At 41.1% G+C, this 23,045-nt stretch overlaps 1 protein-coding gene across 2 annotated transcripts; it reads left to right on the forward strand.

Annotated features, from left to right (window-relative positions):
• The first annotated feature begins 2,733 nt into the window (after positions 1 to 2,733).
• Positions 2,734 to 11,953, forward strand: LOC145439277 (lysosomal protective protein-like). 2 transcript variants are annotated; one of them, XM_080316773.1, is made up of 10 exons: positions 2,734 to 3,142; positions 4,266 to 4,377; positions 4,458 to 4,595; positions 7,704 to 7,862; positions 8,783 to 8,874; positions 8,933 to 9,032; positions 9,103 to 9,225; positions 9,915 to 10,048; positions 11,411 to 11,672; positions 11,742 to 11,953. In XM_080316773.1, exons 1-10 carry the CDS (start codon positions 2,973 to 2,975, stop codon positions 11,844 to 11,846), a joined length of 1,395 nt encoding a protein of 464 aa, XP_080172899.1. In that variant the 5' UTR covers positions 2,734 to 2,972; the 3' UTR covers positions 11,847 to 11,953. The 2 variants fall into 2 exon arrangements, with proteins under 2 accessions (XP_080172899.1, XP_080172900.1); XM_080316774.1 differs by having other exon boundaries at positions 2,745 to 3,142; positions 9,924 to 10,048.
• Positions 11,954 to 23,045: the final 11,092 nt, after the last annotated feature.

Genomic DNA, 23,045 nt, shown 5'->3' on the forward strand with positions numbered 1-23,045 from the left:
AAGTCGTGAAAGATGGTTATGACCGAGACATTATCTTGTCAGCGATCGCGGGGTTTTGCAAACTATTTCACAGCTATTTGAAGTGTTAATTCGTGAGCGTTGTTATTGTTGATATTCGAATCGCCGTCTACGCCGGCTCTGTGGTAAACTAAATACCAAAATATTACCTTGCAAGTGATTCCTAGACTTGGCAAACTATTTCACACCTTTTTTGCTGAAAGTACGACATACCGCCCGCAGTCTATACCGAAAGTACGAATCACGACCGCACCCATAAGAAATAAGATCCGCCGCCATAAGAAATAAGTGCCGCTCGCCACCCCGGGTTTCGTGTTAGCATCAATAGCCGCTCACGACCGCACCCATAAGACGCAATAGCCGCATGCGACCGAACCCATAAGAACACATGGCGAGTCGCCACAGACCCCGTAAGAATACACGACAGGCGAATCACCGTCACCACCTATAGTAAAAAAGGCGAGTCACGACCGCCGCGGTTGGCTGTGAAACAATTCAGCGCGCAGGTCATTCGAAATATAGGTCGCACTGCTTAATCCTCTTGCAAGCCACGTTTCCGTTTGTGCGGTTATTGTTGGTGACTATTCAACACCGCGCGAGATATGCCTGAAAGTACGAATCACGACCGCGCCCATAAGAACACATGGCGAATCACCAACACAACCTATACGCGAAAGCACGACATGCGAAAGTACGACGTGCGAGAGATGCCTTTACCCGAAAGGGCGATGTGCCACCACGAGTTTTCCATGCGATGTGCGAGAGATGACTATACCCGAAAGTGCGACATGCGAGCGCATCCATAAGAACACATGGTAAATCACCACAGAACCCGTAAGAATACATAACAGGCGAATCACCGCCACCGCCTATAGCAAAAAAGGCGAGTCACGACCCCGAGTTTTCACGGCGAATCACGACCGCGGCCTATAGCAAAAAAGGCGAATCACGACCGCACCCATAAGAACACATGACACCTCACCACCCCCGCCATAAGAGATAAGGGTCACCTCACCACCCCCGGTTTTCAGGCACCTCACCACCCCGCCCATAAGAGATAAGGGTCACCTCACCACCCCCGCCATAAGACACAATGGCACCTCACCACCCCCGCCATAAGAGATAAGGGTCACCTCACCACCCCCGGTTTTCAGGCACCTCACCACCCCGCCCATAAGAAACCAATGGCGCATCACGACCGATCTACTATACTACTAGTGTGTGGTGTATAGTATGATTATAACCACGACAGACATTTTAGTATTATTAGCGGAAAGGGACGTGTGACAACGTGTGACACTGCCTCCGACACGTGCTCACGCCGTGGCGATAGGAAGGCGCGAAACATCCTTTACAAGGCACGACACTACGAATTTGCAGACTGAACATCTTCATTGTAAGATACTATCACACGGTCATAAAGCATATGATATGTGACACGAATGGTATTAGAATTTCAACAGTTCAGGCTTGTAGTCAACGCCGTTCGCTGATGTATCTTGCATGCCATGGCCAGTTCTATAGTAATAGCCTATTATACCGTGCATCGTGCGTTTATCAGCAGTTGCCCACTCGACTGCTGTCTATATCTTGCGTAATTTACGTTTCGCTATGAAGCATGAACGATACCAAGCACAAACAGACGAGGAATCTATTTCTCGAAATATACGCAAACTTAATATTGAAATTGTTATTAATTCACGTCACCAGACGAATTGCATCACCTCAGATACAACAGCCCGTGATGCACGATCGAATCCCACTTGAAGCTCATACTTGGAGCAATTCCACGCCGAAATCATCCACAATCTCATTTCGTGCGGACTATGTTCACTGTTCACCATATAAATTTCAGATCATAAAAACGTATAAGTAAAATCCCCATTCCCCACCATGCAGCGACCAGCGATAATCTCGCAATAACCCTAATACCAGAAGCTAATACGAAAACCGAGTCGTGGATGTGCATGTGCATCAATATTGGCAAGAAACATACATGACTGTCAAGGATTCTCATTTATTCCTCTGTGCAAAAGTATTTTAGTGCTAGCAATTGTTTTTGTATAGATGTTCAAGAGCGTTCGTGCAACCACCTGATTACATTATATTAAAATTCGATAGTTTTCTTGCCACGCAGGATTACTAGCCAATGGCAGGTGGGTCTCTGATTTCAAAAACTACTCCAAGTCGTTTCGTTGCCTTCCTATCTTTTCATTATCGTAGTCTTGTGATGTATTGAAATCATGAAATTTAAGTTGAATGTATGTTATATCGCTATCGCAGTCCACGTTTGTTGTGAATGATGTATTGAATCTGGAAATTAACGAACACTTTCAAGTAAAGTTCTGACGCGATTTTGACACGTCTAACCTGATATGTTTTCAAGTAATAAAATAGTGAAGGATTGAGTGAATGAATGAATGTATTTATTTTCCGGTGTACCCAGCCCCGACCGGGATGAATTACAAGGGGAACAGCTACAGGCGCATTAAGCTTACGGAAATGGGTGGCGATGGAAATTAACACCTGCGTAGGTGGTTACGTTACCTCCATATGAGAACACTCATGACAGAATATATTAATTGCGTTCATGTCGAAGACGTCTTCAGAATCTACCGCAGTGGTAATAAAAGAATTGTATCCGCTTTTAGGAGGTATATATTATTGGGTCACAGCTAATGAAAAATACCCTCCACGTCTAAGCGACTGAGTGCTTGCCTTGTCACGCTCAGGACAAAATAGATAAATCGAGTTCATGCCAAATACTCCCTGCGAATATAGCGCAGTTTCATTAAACGGGCCAAATCCGCTTGTATCACCGAGAATTCGAAATGACTTTAGCGTATTCATGAAAATCAGTTTACTGCTTTTGCACGCACCAATCTGTGTGAGAGTTCACGTGTATAATGGATAATCGTTAGCAGAGAACTATAGTACGAATAGATCTACTTGAAATGACCATGTTGAAGTGGGGAGCAGTTTTTCTGTACCTAGTTTCGGCAGTCGTCCAGGGAGCTCCTGCAGGAGATTTGGTCACGAAACTACCGGGTTGGAACGGAAACATCAATACCACGCAGTACGCCGGTTACCTAGACGCTTCACGCACCACTCATCTATTTTACTGGTAAGTTGGAAATCCTATCCCATACTTGACCAACTCCAAATATAATGAAATCGAAAAATGTTCATATACAAAATTGCGCGAAGGGCGACGAAACTTTTCATGTTGAATATATCTCCCAATAATACGTCATATTTTATGTTGACTTATAGAATAATTCTGGGGCCCCGTCGAGCTCGGTCCCCCAATTGTGGGGTTCCAGGTGGGACAGTTTTTGCCCTGAAAATACCGCTTCTGTGGTTTTTATGGTGATGAAGAGCCTATTATTTAAACTTGTAACGCATGACCGCACTGGCATACCTTCTGACTCATAAGGATCAAATTCATTTAGTCTATTTCTATCAATAAACTTTACACTTTAAAAACATTGTCAACTAAAAGGTTAAGGTAATACTATCTTCACATCTTATTTAGCGTTGTGAGTTGGTTTAGTGTTTAATTTACGCTGGAGGTCGGAAAGGTGATATAATCATGAATATTATTATAAAAACAAATTCGAATCATCCGTGTTCTTAGTTATATCTCCTCTATTCCGAACACTGCGAACGCGGGACAAACATCGCATGAATAGTAAAAGAACGGGAACAAAGAAGTATTAGTACTGTAATTCCATTGTTTTCGAAAAAATTATGGCTAGAGCTTATGACAAAAATTACATGTTCTATTTAGGCTTGATCATAAAGCGTGCAACTAAAACAACATAGTATTGGTCTGGAATTAACATGTTGGCTTCATTTTGGTGATCAGTAGGGCAAGTTTTTATTGCACTAAAATCGCAAGAAATTCGCACAGAAATTGCAGTAAAAAGCTGCATTCACTTCTTCACATTTCGCGTAATATGTGATCAAATTTGCAATAATTAAATAAAAATTGCAAAAAGTCGCAATATAAAATTCCTACAAAGAGCTTAAAACATCATGCATAAATTCTGAGTATCGAAGAAGCTGCTTAAAGCAGTAAAAAAAGTTGGAACATTTGCAAAAATTTGCCCGACAAATCGGACCAGCATGTGATCACTAATCATAGGAATGTGGGCGAATGATGATCAAAAATCATATGGGTGGCCTTTATCCGTCTGAAACTCATGGCTGCGTCCTTAAATCATATAAGTTGTCGCTCGTTTCAGGTTCGTAGAATCCCAAAAGACACCAGCGTCTGCCCCTGTATTGATTTGGTTTAACGGAGGACCAGGCTGCAGTTCGATTGCTGGTTATCTCACGGAGCACGGACCGTACTATGTATGTTACTTCGCCTCAAATTGTTTCGAAGGACGCATGTAGTCTGATAATTATGGCTCGATGCTTATGTTATCTTATAGGTCCAAGGCGATGGGGCTACTCTAGTCGAAAACCCTTTCTCTTGGAATAAATTAGCCAATGTGCTATATTTGGATACACCAGGCCTCACTGGATACTCGTATGACGATAATAAGAACTATACAACCAACAATGACATGGTAAGTGATCAACTGACAGAGCGATATGAATGTTTCGTGCTATACTACCTGTAAGTGGGACAATGCGAATACTATTCATATGCGGACGATATTCGAGTAGAGGGGTGACCCAGTGACAGGGCCTAGATCAGTGGTTCCCAAGGTAAGTACCAGTGCTCCATGGAGGCGTTTGCGACCTCGAAGTTGGCGCTGGTTACAACTTGGGCAATTGGGGGCGGTGGAAGAAGAGGTTGGCGTTGAAGGTAAACGTGGGCGGTATGAAATATGGGGAACTGTTGGGGAAAATCCGTAGTCTGCCAACGATCTCTGCAGTTGTTCATAGTTATGTATAGGGTTACCATACGTCCTCCTTTAGGAGGATTTGTCTTCCTTTTTCAGGTTTCTTAAAATGTCCCCAGAGGACACCTAAAAGTTCTCCTTTTTGGCAATTCGTCCTCCTTTACAGCGTTTAGAGCTAAGATAATGGACAGATTCGAGTGAAAATGGGCATGAATGACGCTAAATAGCACAAACAGACGCCGAGCGGGAAATTTGTGGTTCAATCCCAAGTGACAACCTTTTTTTTGTCATCTCACCAGATTTTACAGCAAAAATTGCGAAATCGGGTGTTTTCAGTCTTGATCAACCAACTTTTCTGATTTGGTAAAAGTGTTCTCCTTTCCCCATTCCGAAGTATGGTAACCCTATTGTTATTCAACATTGGGTTTTGTAATCAGCCAGACAAGCAATCAAACAACGAATAGACAAATTCTTTTGTGACACTTATCCAAAGTTACCATATATGAATCGGGAAATAAAGACGACACTTTTACCAAATCATAAAAGTTAGTTGGCCAAAATTGAAAGCAGCAGATTTTGTACTATTTACTAGAAATCTTGTTGTGTTGACGGAAAAGAGAAAAATACCGTCGTCACTTTTAATCTACTCCCGATTTACCCACTTTGTACGTTAATTTTTTGGTGTTGACCAAAAAAAGGTCATCACTTTCATTCGACTTCGGAATGACCCGCTCGAACGTCCGTGTTACCTATTTAACGTCATTTATGCCGATTTTCAGTTGACTCTCTCCATTATCGTAGCTGTTAAGGTTGTAATGGAGGAGGAGTTGCCAAAAAGAAAGACATTCAAGCGTCCTCGGAGGACATTTTCAATTTCCTTAAAAAGGAGGACAAATCCTCGTAAAGTAGGACGTATGGTAACCCTACATTTAACGAGCGCAAGTTACGTGCGCACATTCAAACTCATGTGCAACGACGACGATGAAGTTTTAATTAAGTGCATATCGCACCGCAATGAAGTACGGTGATTTGGAAGAGAAATTGCCTGGAACGATTATTTTTACTGATTTGGTCTGTCCTAGAATTCTTAGAAAATGTGTATCTGACATAGCGTTCATAGCGTAAATCGGGCTGGCAACAAATTATGTCAACACAAAATATTGCAGTGATTGATGTGCAATGAAATAAAACCGATTTTTTTCGTGGCTAAGCGGGGATTAATTGGCGTCGACACCTGATTTGCGGTATCAGGGAGGAGTTGTGTCAAAAAGTTTGGGAAACACTGGCCTAGATTGTCAAGAACAGTGATTTCGACTTGGCCTTCTTTTCTAGTGTTTTCCATTTTATATACTTCTGCAATGTGCTAGAAAAAGGATGTGGCCTAAAAAATTGGTATCAAGATGACAGTGATCAGCACGCATTACCAAACACTAAATCGCGTTACATACTTCAATTGAACGGAACCCGATGACATCCTGCTGCGGCTACGCATGGCAAGTTTCCGTAAAGTTTGGGAAATGCTACAAAAACCCATTTTGGAGAAAATCGTATAAAAATCTACCTCTTTCGGGCATACATTTGTCGTTTGGACGAGTCCTCTCGAAATCTTCATTTACCATTTAGTTTATTGATATTAATTCCACTGGTATTGTATATCACGGGGCCGGGCAGACCTGCATACTGCGCGAGCCGCATATCAAAATCTATTTCTAAAAGAGCCACAACACAAAAATTCAAAAATACGAATTTATTACGTCACAATGAAATGTAGACTATCGAATAATGTATATTATTGTGTGGTGATACAGTGCGTCCCCACCTGGGTTGCAAGGTATTTTAAATCAGGCTGATATGACGTCAAAGCAATGCGGAGAAGTTCCTTTTAGTGCTGCTGAGCATTTAAAAAAGAATACAGCTCGGCAATTTTATTACTCGTTGAATCCATCTTCGTTGGTAATTCGTAAAAAAGTTTTGATGTCTGGTTTCGCATATTGACGTTTCAATTTACTAGCTTTGTAACTATTGAGCGAATCTTGACAGAGTAGCCACAGCGACTTATCTTCATTAGCACTGAATGCGATTTCTTCCTCCCCTTCCGTGTTAAAAGTTATAGTTCGCTCGACGCACAGCACTTACGGATATAGACTGGATAGTAAAATGGTGGTGCTAACTAGGTAAGGTGATAGCTCCTTGGCGTCCACATCGTCATAGCACCTCGAAGGTGCAGACGAAAATAAAATGCCTTCCTGCTCATTCAGTCGAAAAATTACGTGAAGTGGCAACGCTGCAAGCTGATACAATCTGATATCCCGCTGTTTGAAACTGCACTTTCTTTGCAATACAAAATGATTGCATACAGATTACACGCAGAGTAACTATACATAAACCCTGGTAAGTGGGAAGTAAGCAAGAACCATAATATGATGGTTGGGAAGCGAGGGGCGCAATGTGCTAAGCGACACCACCACGACACCCATGGTTTTTGTCTCGAGTCTCGGCTGAGCCAAGTTTCTATGTGTCGGCGGTTTATCTTGTCTCCTCATTCCCGATCCCGCTGTTAGCACAGCGTCTTCAAAATCCCAGAGGAATAGTAAGTCGAACTCATGAAGTTGGCAGTAGAGACCAGGAAAGGACGCATGAAAGCAGCAAAGACACTGAACCCTGTCAATCGCATTGTCGTGGCGCACAACGCATGCATAGGCGATTAGCGCCACTGTCGATGGCCGAAGTAAACGGTGGATGGTACTATGGTTATCTGTACTTGATATGGCGTTCGCTTATCTGTTTTTGAATATAACATCGCACTATCACCCGAATGTCTCTTGTCAGGCCGCCGCGCTCAACTATGCTGCCGTAATGGATTTTTTCAAGAAATTTCCAGAATATAGTAGCAACGATGTGTACGTCGCCGGGGAAAGCTACGCCGGCGTATACGTTCCGAGGCTGGCTGCTGATCTTGTCCTGAAGGCAAAGAACCTGAACCTTAAGGTGGGAAATCCTCCGGGTATGCTTTGCAGATTATATCTAAATCGATTACATGATATACAATTCAAATTCCCGAATAGGGTAAGTGTCAAATTTCGTAATGACAGCCCCGAATTTGATATTTTTGTGTAGTGCTTAGCACAATGATTTGAGTTCTCAATTTGCGAATCGAATATTGATTTTAATCGCTCGACTTGCCTCGACGACTACAATGCTATACTCGACTTGAAATCGAATCTGTAAGGTACCTGATTTTTCCCACGCCCAGTTACCACGACATCGCGAGAGAGCGGGGGAGTGTATATGGAGAGAAATCGAAAATACAGAGATTGAGTTCAATGAAATGACGACATAACACCGGAGTCGGACTACTAACATACAGTTTTTCCGAATTAGAATAGAATTAGAATTATAGCCACGCAGATTTTCCAAATAGAATTAAACTTATAATTAGTGCTACACAATTCTTTTTCAAATTAGTTTAGAATTATAATTAGTGAATTCGTAGACCGAATGCAAGAAAAATGACATTTACTTCTTATCAAATCTGAAAACATTCTCATATGCAGGAGGTTGCCAAATGTTTGTGTAATGTTCGCGTCGTTTCGCACTGTACAGTTTTCCTGTATCATTTCAGGAAAACAGAAATGAGATTAGAATTAAAATTCGAGCATAGGAAAATTTTACAAATTTGATTAGAATTAGATTGCCTCCGTTTCGCTGTAATTTGTTAAATTGTACAACTAGAGGTATATAGTTATCCAAGTCTGCATACCAGTAGCCAACGTGACAATTAATGGTAGTGAAGGTGCGTATGGGGAGGAAAAGGGCCCAACAATGTCTCAAGCGAAATACACCACATCTCCAGGTCTCCAGTATAGGTTAGAAATCACCAATCAATTCACTCTTCTCAACGTACCTAGGGATTCGTCGTCACAAATTCTGTGACCAATTACCGATACAAGGGTGATTCACGCGTGTTTTACGCTTACTACCACGGAATTATTGGCACCAAGTAAGAGTTTCTCGTCTGTGGATGAAGCGTGCGAACTACAGCCAGTTCGATTTCTCAGGCTGAAGGATGACTTGACAAAAACTTGTTGTAACGGCTCGTTCACGCAAGAGAGCTGCGACTTTTGGAATGTCAGGGGACGGTTGGAGTGCCGCAAATTGGTACGTAAATCACCACATTACTTGACTTGCCAGATGGTGGATCAGCTCGGTTTGTTCTCTTTTGCTACAGCTAGGGATGATTAATAACGCCATCGTTCGCGGCGGGTTGCATTTGTACGATATGTTTTCTGAATGCCCCGACATTGTTCTGCAGCTGGACGACGACGTGAGCCTTGATAAAGGAACGACCATGGTATAACTTAGAATTTCATTTACTACCTTCAAAGAATTTCGCGCTCGGCGCGACTACAGTACGAATGTGTTGTGAGCCGATAGAAATAAATAGGTAAATATTGTGTTCGCCCCTTCGCCGTCACATGTCTCGGTTCGTCCGTGAATCGTGAAATACCGCACTAGGTTCCCTTCCGAAAGATTGTGTGTATTTGTTAAGCGACTGCTGAGAGTTGTTATTGCAGTAAAAGCTAACAACAAGCTAATTCCGTATTTCTCTCTCCAACATCGTTGTCAATTATTTAGCCTACATAGCCGACCTATATATATAAATATATAGGCTACCTCCATTCCGCGAATGAACATTTTACTGTTCTTACAACGTGGATGCGCAAAATAATATTGGATGAATGCAGACTGTATTCGCAGCATTCAATGAACTACCGATACTTATCATGAGCTGTGCTATAACGACATTTGTATAATGATTAATTTGATATCTACGGCCGTAACAATTTCAATAGAGATACGTCGGTTCATATTAGTACAGCTGAATATTTTGCTTGGGGCTCTGCGGCAGTCGCGTATAGGCAGGGGGTGTATCGCATGTCAGAACACCTCCTCGCCGTACCAAACATTAGAAACCTTGCTGCCGTTTGCGACATCCTTTCACCATCCTTATTGTTCTGACCTACTATTTTATGTCCACATGCACCGAAGGAAAACGCGCGTCATGGAGTACGTTGCGTAAACGGCGAGGCCATGATCCTCTATATGAGAAGACCAGAAGTACGAAAGGCGTTGCACGTACCCGACAGTGCTCGAATTTGGAACCTCTGCCACGGGTAAATCATGATGAACAGACCGTTGGTCCTACAAATACCACGCAAGGCCTGTCCAGGTGTCCATGGTAGTTATGGATACGTGATGAAAATATTTGCATATCTTTTATGCATAGTTAGGTTTGTTTTGACGCGTTCCATGAAAGCCGTTCCAAGTGCGAGCCATGTGTCGATTGGTTGTTTCGGAAGCAGCGTGGCAGTGTCATGTCGTATAGGGTTGCATTTAAAGCAAATATCAATTTAAAACTAATACGTTTAAAACAAGGCCCTTTTCTAAAACACGTTTTTTATTGTTTTATTTGTTTGTTTTTTAAGTAATGGCGTCACGAATATTCAATTGTGGCGTTATAGTGGATTGACATTGACAATTGAAAACGTAGGGTGAAGATAGCTCCTTTCACGAAATAGTCTTCTAACCCCTGTGATATACGGACCAAACATTTCTTTAACCAGGATTACATCTGCATGCAACATTTTTATGATCGGCGGTCATAATCATCAGAACATTGATTCCGTATCAATGATCTATATTGATATTGACGTACTATAGCTGATGAACCGACTATTTCAAGGGTTCCAACCATCCCATATCGTATAAGTCGGCTATAGTGGGTGGTAATTGTCGTCTGTGGCTTGCACAAAGTGCTCTTTGGAAAGTAGGCCTATATATACATTTATGGCATAATTATACAACTTATAAAAAACACAATTTTTTAAAGGCCCTTGTTTAAAACACTTTGTTTAAAACATGTTTTAAACAGAGTGTTTTAAACAACCATTAGTTTTAAATGCAACCCTACGTATATCGCTTAAACTGCGACGTCATGTTTCCATGGAAACCTGTATACATAAGCCCACTTTTTAGGGATGCTCTTTATAATGGTCAATGGGGTTTCACGATGTCAAAGTTTCCAAGCGAGTTTTTATACAAGTTCGTGTTCAGACGTATAAACCTTCCAGGGTTCATACCTTCTACTCATCTAGTAAAATGATTTCACTGTAATTGTGCATTACAAGCGTATAGTCACCATAGCCTTGCACGGTGGGAGAGCAAAAAAAACCCTAACACGTAATTAGACATTCTGGCATGATGGTGTTACCATTTCTGCTTGAGTGGATATCCGTATTCATTTCGGGTGTACGATACTCGAATTGGCTCTGTTATATCACGTGACGCTCATAGTCTGCTGGAGAGAGAGCATTGAATATGGATTTGAAGATTCTGGTTGGGTCGGATATGGATTTTTGATGTTTAGAATTTGGATTTAGACTTTTATTTTGCATTTTTGTGTGAATTTTGAATAAAACACCACGGTTTGATTACTGTTACAGTTCCGGACACCGCTATATTTTCTTCCGTTGTAGGGAAGTTTATCCCACGTACGACATGCCTTGGCAGCTCGACATGTCACCATATTACAAGACCGTCCTAGACAACAGTGACGCCAGAGTCTTCGTCGTCGCTGGAGATACTGACTTGGCGGTCAACTTTCTAGGCATGGAGTGGTTTGTGGATAGTCTGAACTATCAGTTGTCCAAGCCGACTCAGCCGTGGTACAGTGGATTACGGGCCGGCGGGATCGCAACAGAATTCAAAGACGGACAGTTGACATTCACAACTATCAAGGTATACCCGTGATGGTATCAAATTAATGGCAGCGGTACTATTCAAAGACTTATGCTCCATTTCTTGCAGGGTGGCGATCATATGGTTGCTTTTTCGAAGCCGAGAGAAACCTTCTTGATGATGACAAACTTTCTGAGCGGAAAGAGCATATTGGAGAAACACGCAACTTCGTAGGCGAAGTTTAAGAGTGGCTGTGGTTTTAAAGAACTAAAATGTGATTGTATAGGCCTGCATGCCGTGTTGATTCATGGAGTGGAAATATATATTGGGATAATGAAGAATTTATGTCTTTATTCTAAATCAGGGGTGGGCAAACTTTTGAGCTCGCGGGCCGCATTCAACATCTGAATCCATTCGCGGGTCGCACTTATAAAATAGGATTATAAACCAAAACGCAATATTGGTATTCGATTATATAGTGAGGACCTTGAGATATGATCATTACAAAGAAACCAAGTATTGCTTTATGACATCGTACACGCGTCAGGAACAATGGCGAGATTTCATAGGATGGTCGACCTCAATAACCAATTCGTCAAAACTATAAAGATGAAAGTCGGTTGTTCCGATTCTTAGAACCGGGGATATCTATATATCCCTGCTTAGAACAGGATTGAAATTTGAATCTGTGAGCAGCGATCCGTTCATACATTATTACTACTAATTCCACTTTTGGTACAGTTCCAGGACAAGCAATGCTGATAGCATCATAACCATATTAGCTTCAGACACGCTTCTACTATGCGTAGATAAAATATAAATACCCTCATTCTACGCATACAGAGAACGAAGACACGCGCGAATCGTTTTTATAAGCACATCTCTGAAATATTAAAAACTAGAATGTTCAATCTGAAACCACACTCGTGATCCGAATTATGTCAATCTCGTTAGGATTTCTGTGATGTTTAGCAGTTGAAACCTTTCAAACTGCGTGGGCCTTGAGATCGGGCTGTCGCGCCAGAAATTGATTATAAGAGGTATTTACCTTAGAACCTTGGAACAGTGGTTTTCAAACTTTTTAAGACACGCCCCCCCCCCTCTTATGATAGTGAAAGATTTAACCCCCCTCCCCTTATCGTCATATCATAAAACGCAACCAGGTTGCTAGAAAACTTAACCGATAGTTTGATGGCATGGAAGGTTACGACTGTGGATGAGAGATTTTTAAACATGAAATTCGGACTAAATACAAAACAACAATCATGAATTGTATGTCAATCGCTCGGAGCGCGAAAAAAATTTCAGTTGAGCTCAGCTTCGCGCCCCCTTCAGATGCTTTCACGCCCCAACGGGGGCACGCCCTCAGTTTGACAACTATTGCCTTAGAATTATCATGGTGAAATATACTAAGAAATAGTTTGATCAAGTCTCTGCACTAGGCCTAATTCGATTTTAGTACGCATTCAATCAATATTATTCTTCAGACTCTCGCGGGCCGTAGTTTGCCCACCCCTGTTTTAAATAGATTGTGGCGCTACCGGTTTTCTTCAAACGAGTGTGTCGTACAACCCAGAGTGTATACCAATTTTAGAAGAGAGTACCAGATAACGCAGTAGGCTACCATAGGCCGATGATTAGCTATCCGGGGGTAGTTAGTAACGAAGCACTTCTCTACTTTAACGAAGTGCTCAAGTAGGTTTGCCTACTTGTACTAATTATTCGAGTGGTTCACTTCTACTTAACAGGTGTTCAGAGGAAATGCTTAGTTTGTAGTCTCAGGATTTTGTAAAGTACAACGTTGTTTTGGGATCGATTTCCATCACCTTTGTATATGAAGTTATCATACCGACAGGATAAAATAGTCGTCGTATCACCGTAACTGAATATATCTTCAAATAATACACAAATATTCAGTGACATTAGTCATTTTGCGGTAGTGTCGTTTAGTTTCACATCGCAATTTTGAACGTGGCCTCTTTCCATCAACTGACAAATGTGAGTTGAAGTCACAGCGGACAAAATTAGGAAACACGCTTTTTCAGATTCTGAACGCTTTATTAACTTCATCAAAATACAATTGAATATACTGCTCAATGGTATATTGTAGTACTTTACGTCCAAAAAGCTCTTCATCAAAAAAGCCAATCAAGAAACCGAAAACACTGCCGTTGAATCAAAAATAAAATCAATCGTACATGACCATTTCGACGTGCTACAGTAAAAATTCTTGAGCTAATTTTTTGAAAATCGTGCAGCCTTTACAAATGAATATTCAAACTTGGGCTACGTAACCAGTGAACTAACTGAACTACGATCTGAGTTGTCGAAAGGTAGAATTTGGACGGTTTACACACTCTACTAAACATTGCCTGCATATAAATCTCTTCTCAACATTTCTGAATACCGAAATCTCCGTCCAAAAGCGATGCCCATCCTTGTTCACATGCCCATGACATACCTTTGAGATCAAGAATTTCTGCTGTTGTTGAAATTGAATCCAAAAAAGGAATTACAATAAGGATGTTAATGCGCCAGTGAGGGAACCACGTGAAACAAAGCTACTGTCTCGATGTGCACAACAATAGCAGAAAAGTTCAACAGGAACGCTCGGGTTAAATGACTGGTTAAATTGTATGTTTGCGTAGTAGATGGAATACATATTTGGTATGCCTTGCAGCCTTGCTCGTTCTGGACCAGAGGCGGAAAACACACGGCCCAAGACGGGATTTTGAGCGGCCCGCAGAGAGTTTCTTTACTGAAAGTGAAATTCTAATCCGAAAGCATCGACAGATATTATGTGTAACAAAATGATATCAAATTTGCCAACCTCAGAACGATGGTCATGAAACTATTTGTTTAGTTCGGGTCGTCATACATTTCCGAGCAAACCTTTCCGACCATGAATTACCAAGACAAGACTACGTTCTAATATAACTGATGCAGTCTTTACTAAGGGTTTTTATGTCCGTTCAAAGAATATGTTGACAACTTTGATCGACCACATATGCCTGATTGACCTCAACAGCTATTGAATTACATTTGGTTGATAAATTCATTAACACTGTCTTGGGTCTCTATGCTTTAAACTTGTCGTTTACATTAAATACGACTTATAGGTAGACAAATACGCGATTAATGTATCGATTATGTATAACACTGATCTACACAATTTTTGCGCCAACACTTCTTAGGCTCAATTATACCTATTTGGGGGTCGCTGAATACGAATTAGACGTTATTTTTGCTCTATCACATCACGTTTTGGAAATGTTATATATGTTGAATTTTTCTACTTTTTCGAGATATCCAAGTAGATGTTAGCTACTTGCAGTACTTACTGTAGAGATTATGTTTTTCAACTACTTCAACATCTACCTGAACATTATTCTGGATGAACTAATTTGTTTGTTTTTTTTTTAGTAGAAAGTAGTGCAGGGATGATGTTGTACCACTATTAAGTTGTCATAGGAAACGCGTGAAATAACCTCTGAATCACGGCAACTGAATGTATTTTTTTCTAAGATTCCACCCATAGGTGGAGTTATTATAGTCATTTTGCATTAGCTGCGACGATACATTATGCGATTTCGTATGTAGCCACCTTCGACTAATTGTTGAAAGTACGCGACCACCCTTCCCCCGACTAAATACACTTGGATATTTGCTGACTCTTGGTAATTCTCAGACCTTTCATTTCGTCTTCCACTTAAAATAGACTTCACATGTCTTAAAAAATACTACTTCTACTGGTAATTGAGTAGAAATGCAAGGCGTTACTTGTGCTACTTGAGTAGAAACGCCGATCCCGTCGACTAACTCTAGTTCATAGTAAAATATTACGTCAAGTCAGAAACCACCAAAAAAGTAAAGCTTTTGTACTTAGAACTGGCGTTTAATCATGCAAATCACTAACAAAAAGCCTCGAACCATTCAAAAACATCACAAGATATTAACCAATGCTCATCTCTGGTTCTGTTCCATCATGGAACACATGGTATTTGGTGTAGGCCTCAGAATGTCCTATGTCGAGACGAATCGACTGTCCTAAACTCGATGCATATATATTTCCGTCGTGAAGTAACACGCACTTAGGTTTCGTGTTGAGCTGTTAGTAAGCAGTCTCCATTCATCTGGTTGTCTATAATAGACAATGCAAAAGATGCCCTTTACATCATGGCAATAAACCGAAAGAAAAACAGTTCAGAAACAGCTTTCCTCGATTCCGATAAAATGTGACAGTATATGGGAACTGGAAAAGAAGAATTGGCATGATAAGTGCGGACGGAGATTAACGATGATAAATTCTTTCAAGTTATCACGATAAGCACTTTTTTCTTTGGAAAAGCTGACATACTGTTTCTTTTACTGTTTCAAAACAAACTTAAAGGGTCACATATTTTGGTCATGTACCGGAGTGAACAATTCTCTCCTACATAATATAACAATACAATGTTTATTGTTAGCGATTTTCTACGATTTGCGAAAGAGAAATATGCTCTCATAAATGCATTGACCGATTAAGTCTGCAGGACAGATGTATAAAGATAGATACCGTAGGGAACTACATTTGATACGGAGCTATACTAATCACAATCTTTAAACATAGAGTGGCATATAATGATAATAACTGCTACCGACTAAAAATAGTTGAATCCACATATAAATTTATATGTCGAAAAGAGGTCCTGATCGAAAGAAGATAGAGAACCATTGGATTCAAGCTCAACGAAAACTCACTCATTCTGTACTACAACAACCCAGATTTCATGATAGATGATTTCGATAACAATAGTTGATCTGTTGCTGTTTATGCTTATCGTGAGGTCACTAACGAAGCCGAAATTTGATTAATTTATGAAAATGAGAAAAACTCATACGGAACAAATCAGACGTGATAGAGGAATTTTGAGCACAGAATCGGATTCAGCAACCTAACACTAGCCTAATTCAGGGGTTCTCAGAGAGTGGGCCATGTCCCACTGGTGGGCCACAAGAGTAATAAAGGTGGGCCACAGAGCTATTTGTAAAATGGTAGAATTAGTGCAAGTTTAGTTATATTTGTTATGTTCATATATCCAAAAATATAATAATATTATCGAATTATACGTATGCTACATAAGGAAAGGAAAGCATGTTTTGTGCGGCATATACACCGACTCATGGACACACATACACACGATCTGCGCATATGCAATATGCATATCATCAGTGCATGATGCGCATATGCCGCTGAACAAGGAGGGTGCAGATATAGCCTTGTATGACTTTCTAAGTCTTGCACCACCTCTCCGTGCTATCCCAGTAATGCATGAGCGCCAAGCGGAGATGTCATGGATATCACTTTTACTAATCAGGTCTTTGGTCTGACCCGGCCGGGGATCAAACCCACGACCTACCGATCAAGAAGCCGGACGCTACACCATTACGCTATCTTGTCGGTACATAGGCTAGGCCTACAGCTTTTCATCCGACCCTGATGAGACTTAGTGGCACGTATGGAGTCACAATGTACAAGTCGAAAATGGGAAGGAAAACGGCGGCTTCCGTCCTCGCGGCTATGACAACTAGGGATGGTGTGAACGTGAGGTTCACGTCCGTGTTCTGTGTGTGAACCTCGGAAAATTTGAGGTTCGCGTTCACAACAGAACCTTGGTAGGTTCTGCACTGTGAACCTTTTTCATATATTGCAATTTTCACTTCATTATAACATCTTTGGTTCAAATTTATTGACTTTCAACTGCGGACCACTCAATGCATGGGGCTGGCAGCATAAACATTCAACACTAAACGAGCATGCCCTTGACAATCTCAAAAATTTACTTGTATTGTTACAAAAGTTTGCTCGAAATATCCAGCCTTCCGTTTGTGCATATTTAGTGTCTCTGTGCTATGAGCTGGACCCGCAATCACATGACATCAAGAGCGAAATACACTGTATTTGTCAGCAAATGATCCTTATTCAACCAATCAATGAGATTGATATCGTCTTCTGATGTTAAAATCTAGCAGGCGTACGGGGTCAATCATCTTGACTACATATGTATACTGTATCATAAAAACCAAATCCGTCCGACTGGGGTGTTGGCTATATACTGCTGTATAACTTGTTAATCGGTAGCAAGTATATAGAAACCCATTTTACACTCTGCTCAATATCCATGTGGCCATACTCAGACGTCAAATACATTGTCCGATCAGGTCGAAATTGTTGGCAAAGCGACGCAAGATACTGATTTTTTGGGATTATTATATCATTCGATTGCCCCAGTTGATACATTTGGCGACGTTTCAAACGTCAATATGTACTTAAGTACTGAGCTATTATGTGGCCCCGAGTCGTCGCTCGGTATCGTGTACAGTAGATTAATATCGGCAATCACCTAATTGAAATATGGGGTTTAAAATTAGCAATATGACGTCACGTGACGTCATGAGGTTCACGTTCGTGTTCACACAGAACCTTTCAAAAAGGTTCACGTTCACACGAACCTGAACCTTTCAGAGGTTCACACCATCCCTAATGACAACCTATCAGACAACAGCAACGAAAATAATTTTCATTATATAATAACTGGAAGTTAATGCTGAAGTAACCAAGCATTCTGGCAGTGTCATTCTTCGTATGCCCTTGAAAATGGGGTGTGCAATAGACTCTGACTGAATGGCATTTGATGTAGATTTACGGTACTTCACCAGATCGTAATGATAATATAATAATATATAATATAGTATACCATAGCATACCATACCATAATAATAATAATATAGTATACCATAAAATAGCCACAATTGCAATTTATTATCAATTTTAAACTTCCTGTGGAAGTGCGCGGCACCACCGCAACGAATCGTAATGGATTGAGGAGTTAGCGCGGCACATTAATCTTTGGAGTCGGTCTTAAAATGCCCGGTCTTGAAATCATTGTACATAATGTGAGAGTCCCATAAATTGATTGTATCATTTGATTTAATGTTTTGACATCGCAACTTCAATAGGTACAAGACATACTATGTACATTGGACAGCTAGCATATAAAAAAGTTCTTTCTTCACGTCTCTGTAGTATTCCATTCACTAATTGCTGGAAGCGAGCCCGGATTGGTTTTATTATTTCCCACCATTGTGGAACCAAAACCCTCATCACGCAGTGGATGCGGGGATTGGATCATTGGGTTTCGCGACATGGGTGGAACCGCGGATGCACACACGCGTTATACGATCTTCCAGGGCCGTAACTTCCGCACCCCTAACCCCCAATTGGGGGAGCTCGAAGTTGTTTGCTGGAGATTTATTTACCTTGAAAATTTTCGTCATGCTTCGCGCGATTTCATGTTCATACAGGCCTACATTTAAATATGATTAGTAAGAGGAAAATGCGCATATATTAGAGAAATAGCCATATCGACGGTGGCGATTACCACTCATTAAACAGGACTACGACTCTAGTCTAGGGTAAGAGGTGGGCCACAGAGCATTTTCGAAACGGAAAATGGGACCCAGCCAAAAAATGGCTGAGAACCCCAGGCCTAATTCAATCAAAAAAATTTGGGGGGGGCAATTTTTTTTTGAAATTTGTGGACCAGTGTAATTTTATGGGTCGAAAAGAGCTTATGATATAACGAAGATGGAGAATCGCTTGATTCACCGAAAACTCACTCATTCTGTAATGCAACAACTAAGGTTTCATGATAGATGATTTTAATAACAATCGATGATCTGTTGCTGTTGTATGCTTCCCATGATGTCACTAACGAATGCCGAAATTCGATTAATTTATGAAAATGAGAAAAACTCATACGGAAAAAATCAAACGTGATAGGACAATTCTGAGTACAGAATAGGATTTAGCAACCTTAAATAAGCTTAAAGCACTCAATAAAATTTTTGGCGCAGAATTTTTTCGAAATTGGTAGACCAGGGTAATCCGGCCCGCCAAGTACTTCATTTTCCCATATCAGTCTCGCCGGCCGAATAAGTTGACCGCCCCTGTTTTAAACAGACCCTAATTCCTCCATCTTGGTCTCGCTGTATTTTATAGGGAGTAGTTTGCATCAGCGGTTTTCAAACTTTTTAGACATCCCCCGTTATGATAGTGAAAAATTTCGCCCCCCCTTATCGTCATATCACAAAATGTAATTAATCCAAAAGGGTAGTTTGAGGGCATAGACGGGTAAGACAGTTGATGAGATAATTCTCAAATATGAAATTCGAACTATACACACACCAAAAATTTTGAATTAGAGGTAAATGGAGCTAAGCGCGAAAATATTTTTTTCAGTTGACCGCATCTTCTCGCCCCCTTCAGATGCTTTCACGACCCCCAAGGGTGCACGTTCCCCAGTTTGAGAACCACTGCTCTACATAATACTTCTACCTAAAAAACTGTAAACAGCGACAATTATAAATAAGTCACAAAATACGAAGAAGTAGAAGTAGAAGTAGCGGAAAATTATATTTACTTGAGAAACTACTGCAAATGAAAACAAAACTTGAGTAATTCGAAAATGCAGAAGTTCTTCATAGCTGAACACTGCTAATGTACAGTTCCGTCCCGAATATTATTGACACACACTGGGCTGTGCGATATGGCAGTGTTCATCAATCTTTATTGTGCCGCGAAACACTTACGATCCACAATGTGTACAGGTTTATAACTTACTTCGACAAAACACCCTCCTTCGATTTGAGCCGATATACTATCCAAGAATAAATCTCCAACAACGATGCAAGCATCTAGCAATTTGTGCATTGCGCTAATTGGCGGTTAGATCTACAAAGAGGTTTGAAGTCGCGGACAAATCGGCGTGTAAACAATTCTATGGAATGCGATAGGAGATTAAGCGATCCGTGGGTTCTCACCCCTGTCTTCTATTACTCAACGGACGTTATGGTCGCGCTTGGAACTCATCAACACTGTGTATTGTAATGAAGCAGTCATGGGTCCTGCAAGCTGACGAATCAAGAAGGAGCATTGATCGTGGTTTTCGTGAATACTTTTCATCCTGCGTTTCCCGTACAGGGGTTGCCATACTGGCTGACGTGTTCACAAGACACATCACAGGACAAGGCACATCACAGGACACATCTATACTAATCCGAGGTTGTGTGGGTAATATATCTATATTTATTCACGTACCAGAAATTTCGCAATGGATTTGGAAGCGATGACGTGAGAGTGGCCTCGATACCAAACATATGTATAGTGAAATGGTACAACTCCTGAATATCGTTTAGCTGCGGTTCGCATTCGGTGATTTTCTGAAGAAAATGTTCGCTACTAACTTTCAACTTTAATTTGATACCACACCATATTCAGAGCGCCCCTTTATTAGTCCCGAAGACGCAAAGCGTGCTTTAATATGTACGTTGATGTCTTGCTATAGCATTAAGAAGATTTTCGTTGGATGAATGAATACACGGTTTCGCTCAACAAGTAAGCCTACACAGCAGTGGCTCTCAGCCGAGGTGGCGCTGCACATTGTGGTGCCGTTTGGGTTCATCCAACGATATAATAAGGTAATCAGCGTTGTTGTCGGCAAAATCCGAGTAGCATTTGGGAAGCTGATGACTAAAAAGTATGGAGATCTCATCAATTAATTCACTGCAACTGACAACGAGTACCGAAGTTAAGGATTGAGCTCAAAGTGATGACTATAGCACCAGCATCAGCACCTACGGCTGAACATTGAACAGTCACATGACCTTAAGTCATAGATAGGGGTGGGTTAATGACCTTTTTTCATCAGTTCAGAAGTTCGGTTTTGTGGGGGAATATATGTAACATGATTCCTAATAACTTTCCGAATCCAAACTCCATCACAGGCCCTTCTGAAGAGGGCAAAATGTGACAAAAAGCATCATTCCCCCTTCAAGCATGTATGGAACACGGATTTTGGTAATGGTGAAGTGACAAAATTTGCCACCGTACCTATATACTATATAGTATTTTATATTAGGATCAAAATTTACAGCTGCTACTGGTGTATAGCATTCTCTTAGGTGACCCAACAATTTAATCACTATGCTAGTGCGACTTGGATTATTTGACAGCCATCGTGCCGTGGTAGTGAAAAGGCACGACACATCCTTTGCAAGACACGCCACTGCGAAGGTGCGGACTGAACGTCTTCATTGTAAGATGCTAGCACGCGGTCAAGTATGTGACATGTGATATTAACAAAACTTCAGGACATCACTGTCATGGCTTGGCCAGTGCAGGTAATATTATAACGTGTATGGTGCTGCTATCATATATGGCTCAGTCGACTACTGTCTATATATTTTGCTTATGTAGCTTCCGTAATTTGCTCGTCCCTATAAAACACGAGCGATACCGTGACGAAGGACCGTTATCAAGCACAAACATGACGAGGAATCTATTTCTCGTTAAACCCAAACATAATGTTGAAATTGTTACTAATTCACGTCAGCAAACTAATCACATCAACTCAAATACAACAGCACGTATCTCGCAATTGAATGACATGCCGAGCCCCCTACTTGATGCTCATATTTGGAGCATTGCTACGCCCAAACCCTCCACAATCTCATTTCGTTCGGATCATATTCGCCGTATAAATTCGAGATCGTAAAAATGTAGAAGCAAACGCACCATAAGCGATCATCGATAATCTCGCAAAAACCAGAACACCAGAAGCTTACGAAAACCGAGTCGTCGAAGCGCATCATATTGGCAAGAAACAATGTTGCAATGCAATGTTCCCTCCGATAATTTACGAGTCTGCGCGCATTCACCATTTCACTGCGCGGTCCCTTGGACAACAGTGCGAAATGACTAAAAATAAGGTCATCACTTTGTTTTTTTTTTGTGTGTGCTCACTGCTCAGTTTAGATCTTCTGACCTTGCTAGCAATTGTGCAATTGCACACGAGCGCAGCTTATAGAGGGAACATTGCAAGACTGTCAAGGATTCGCGACATATTTCTATGAGAAAACGTATCTTAGTGCTAGCGAATGTATTTTATATCATTGTTAGAGAGAGTTCATGCAACCAGTTGAATCTCAATATTTCAAAATTTGATAGTATCCGTGCCTCTCAGAATCATTACCAAGTAGTTTATGTTATCAAGCTACAGCTTGCGCGGTTATTGTGGCTGATATATTGAGTGTGGAACATTACGAAAACATTCGGGAAAATTTCATACGCGATTTTGACACGTCTGAGCTGACACGTTTTCAAGTAATAAACTAGTGAAGGTTTGAGTGAGTGAAAGTATATTGATTTTCCAAGTGTACGCAGCCCCGACCGCGATGAATTACCAGGGGAGCAGCTCCTGACGCATTCAGCTTACGGAAATGGGTGGCGCCGGAGATTAACACCTGTGTAAGGGGCAGATTACTTCCATATGAGAACATTCATGACAGAATATATTAATTGCGTTCATGTCGAAGGCGTTTTCAGAGTCTATC

Source organism: Botryllus schlosseri, chromosome 5 (genome assembly GCF_051294905.1).
Source record: "Botryllus schlosseri isolate E-star chromosome 5, Bs_hap1, whole genome shotgun sequence".
NCBI classification, from domain to species: Eukaryota; Metazoa; Chordata; class Ascidiacea; order Stolidobranchia; family Styelidae; genus Botryllus; species Botryllus schlosseri.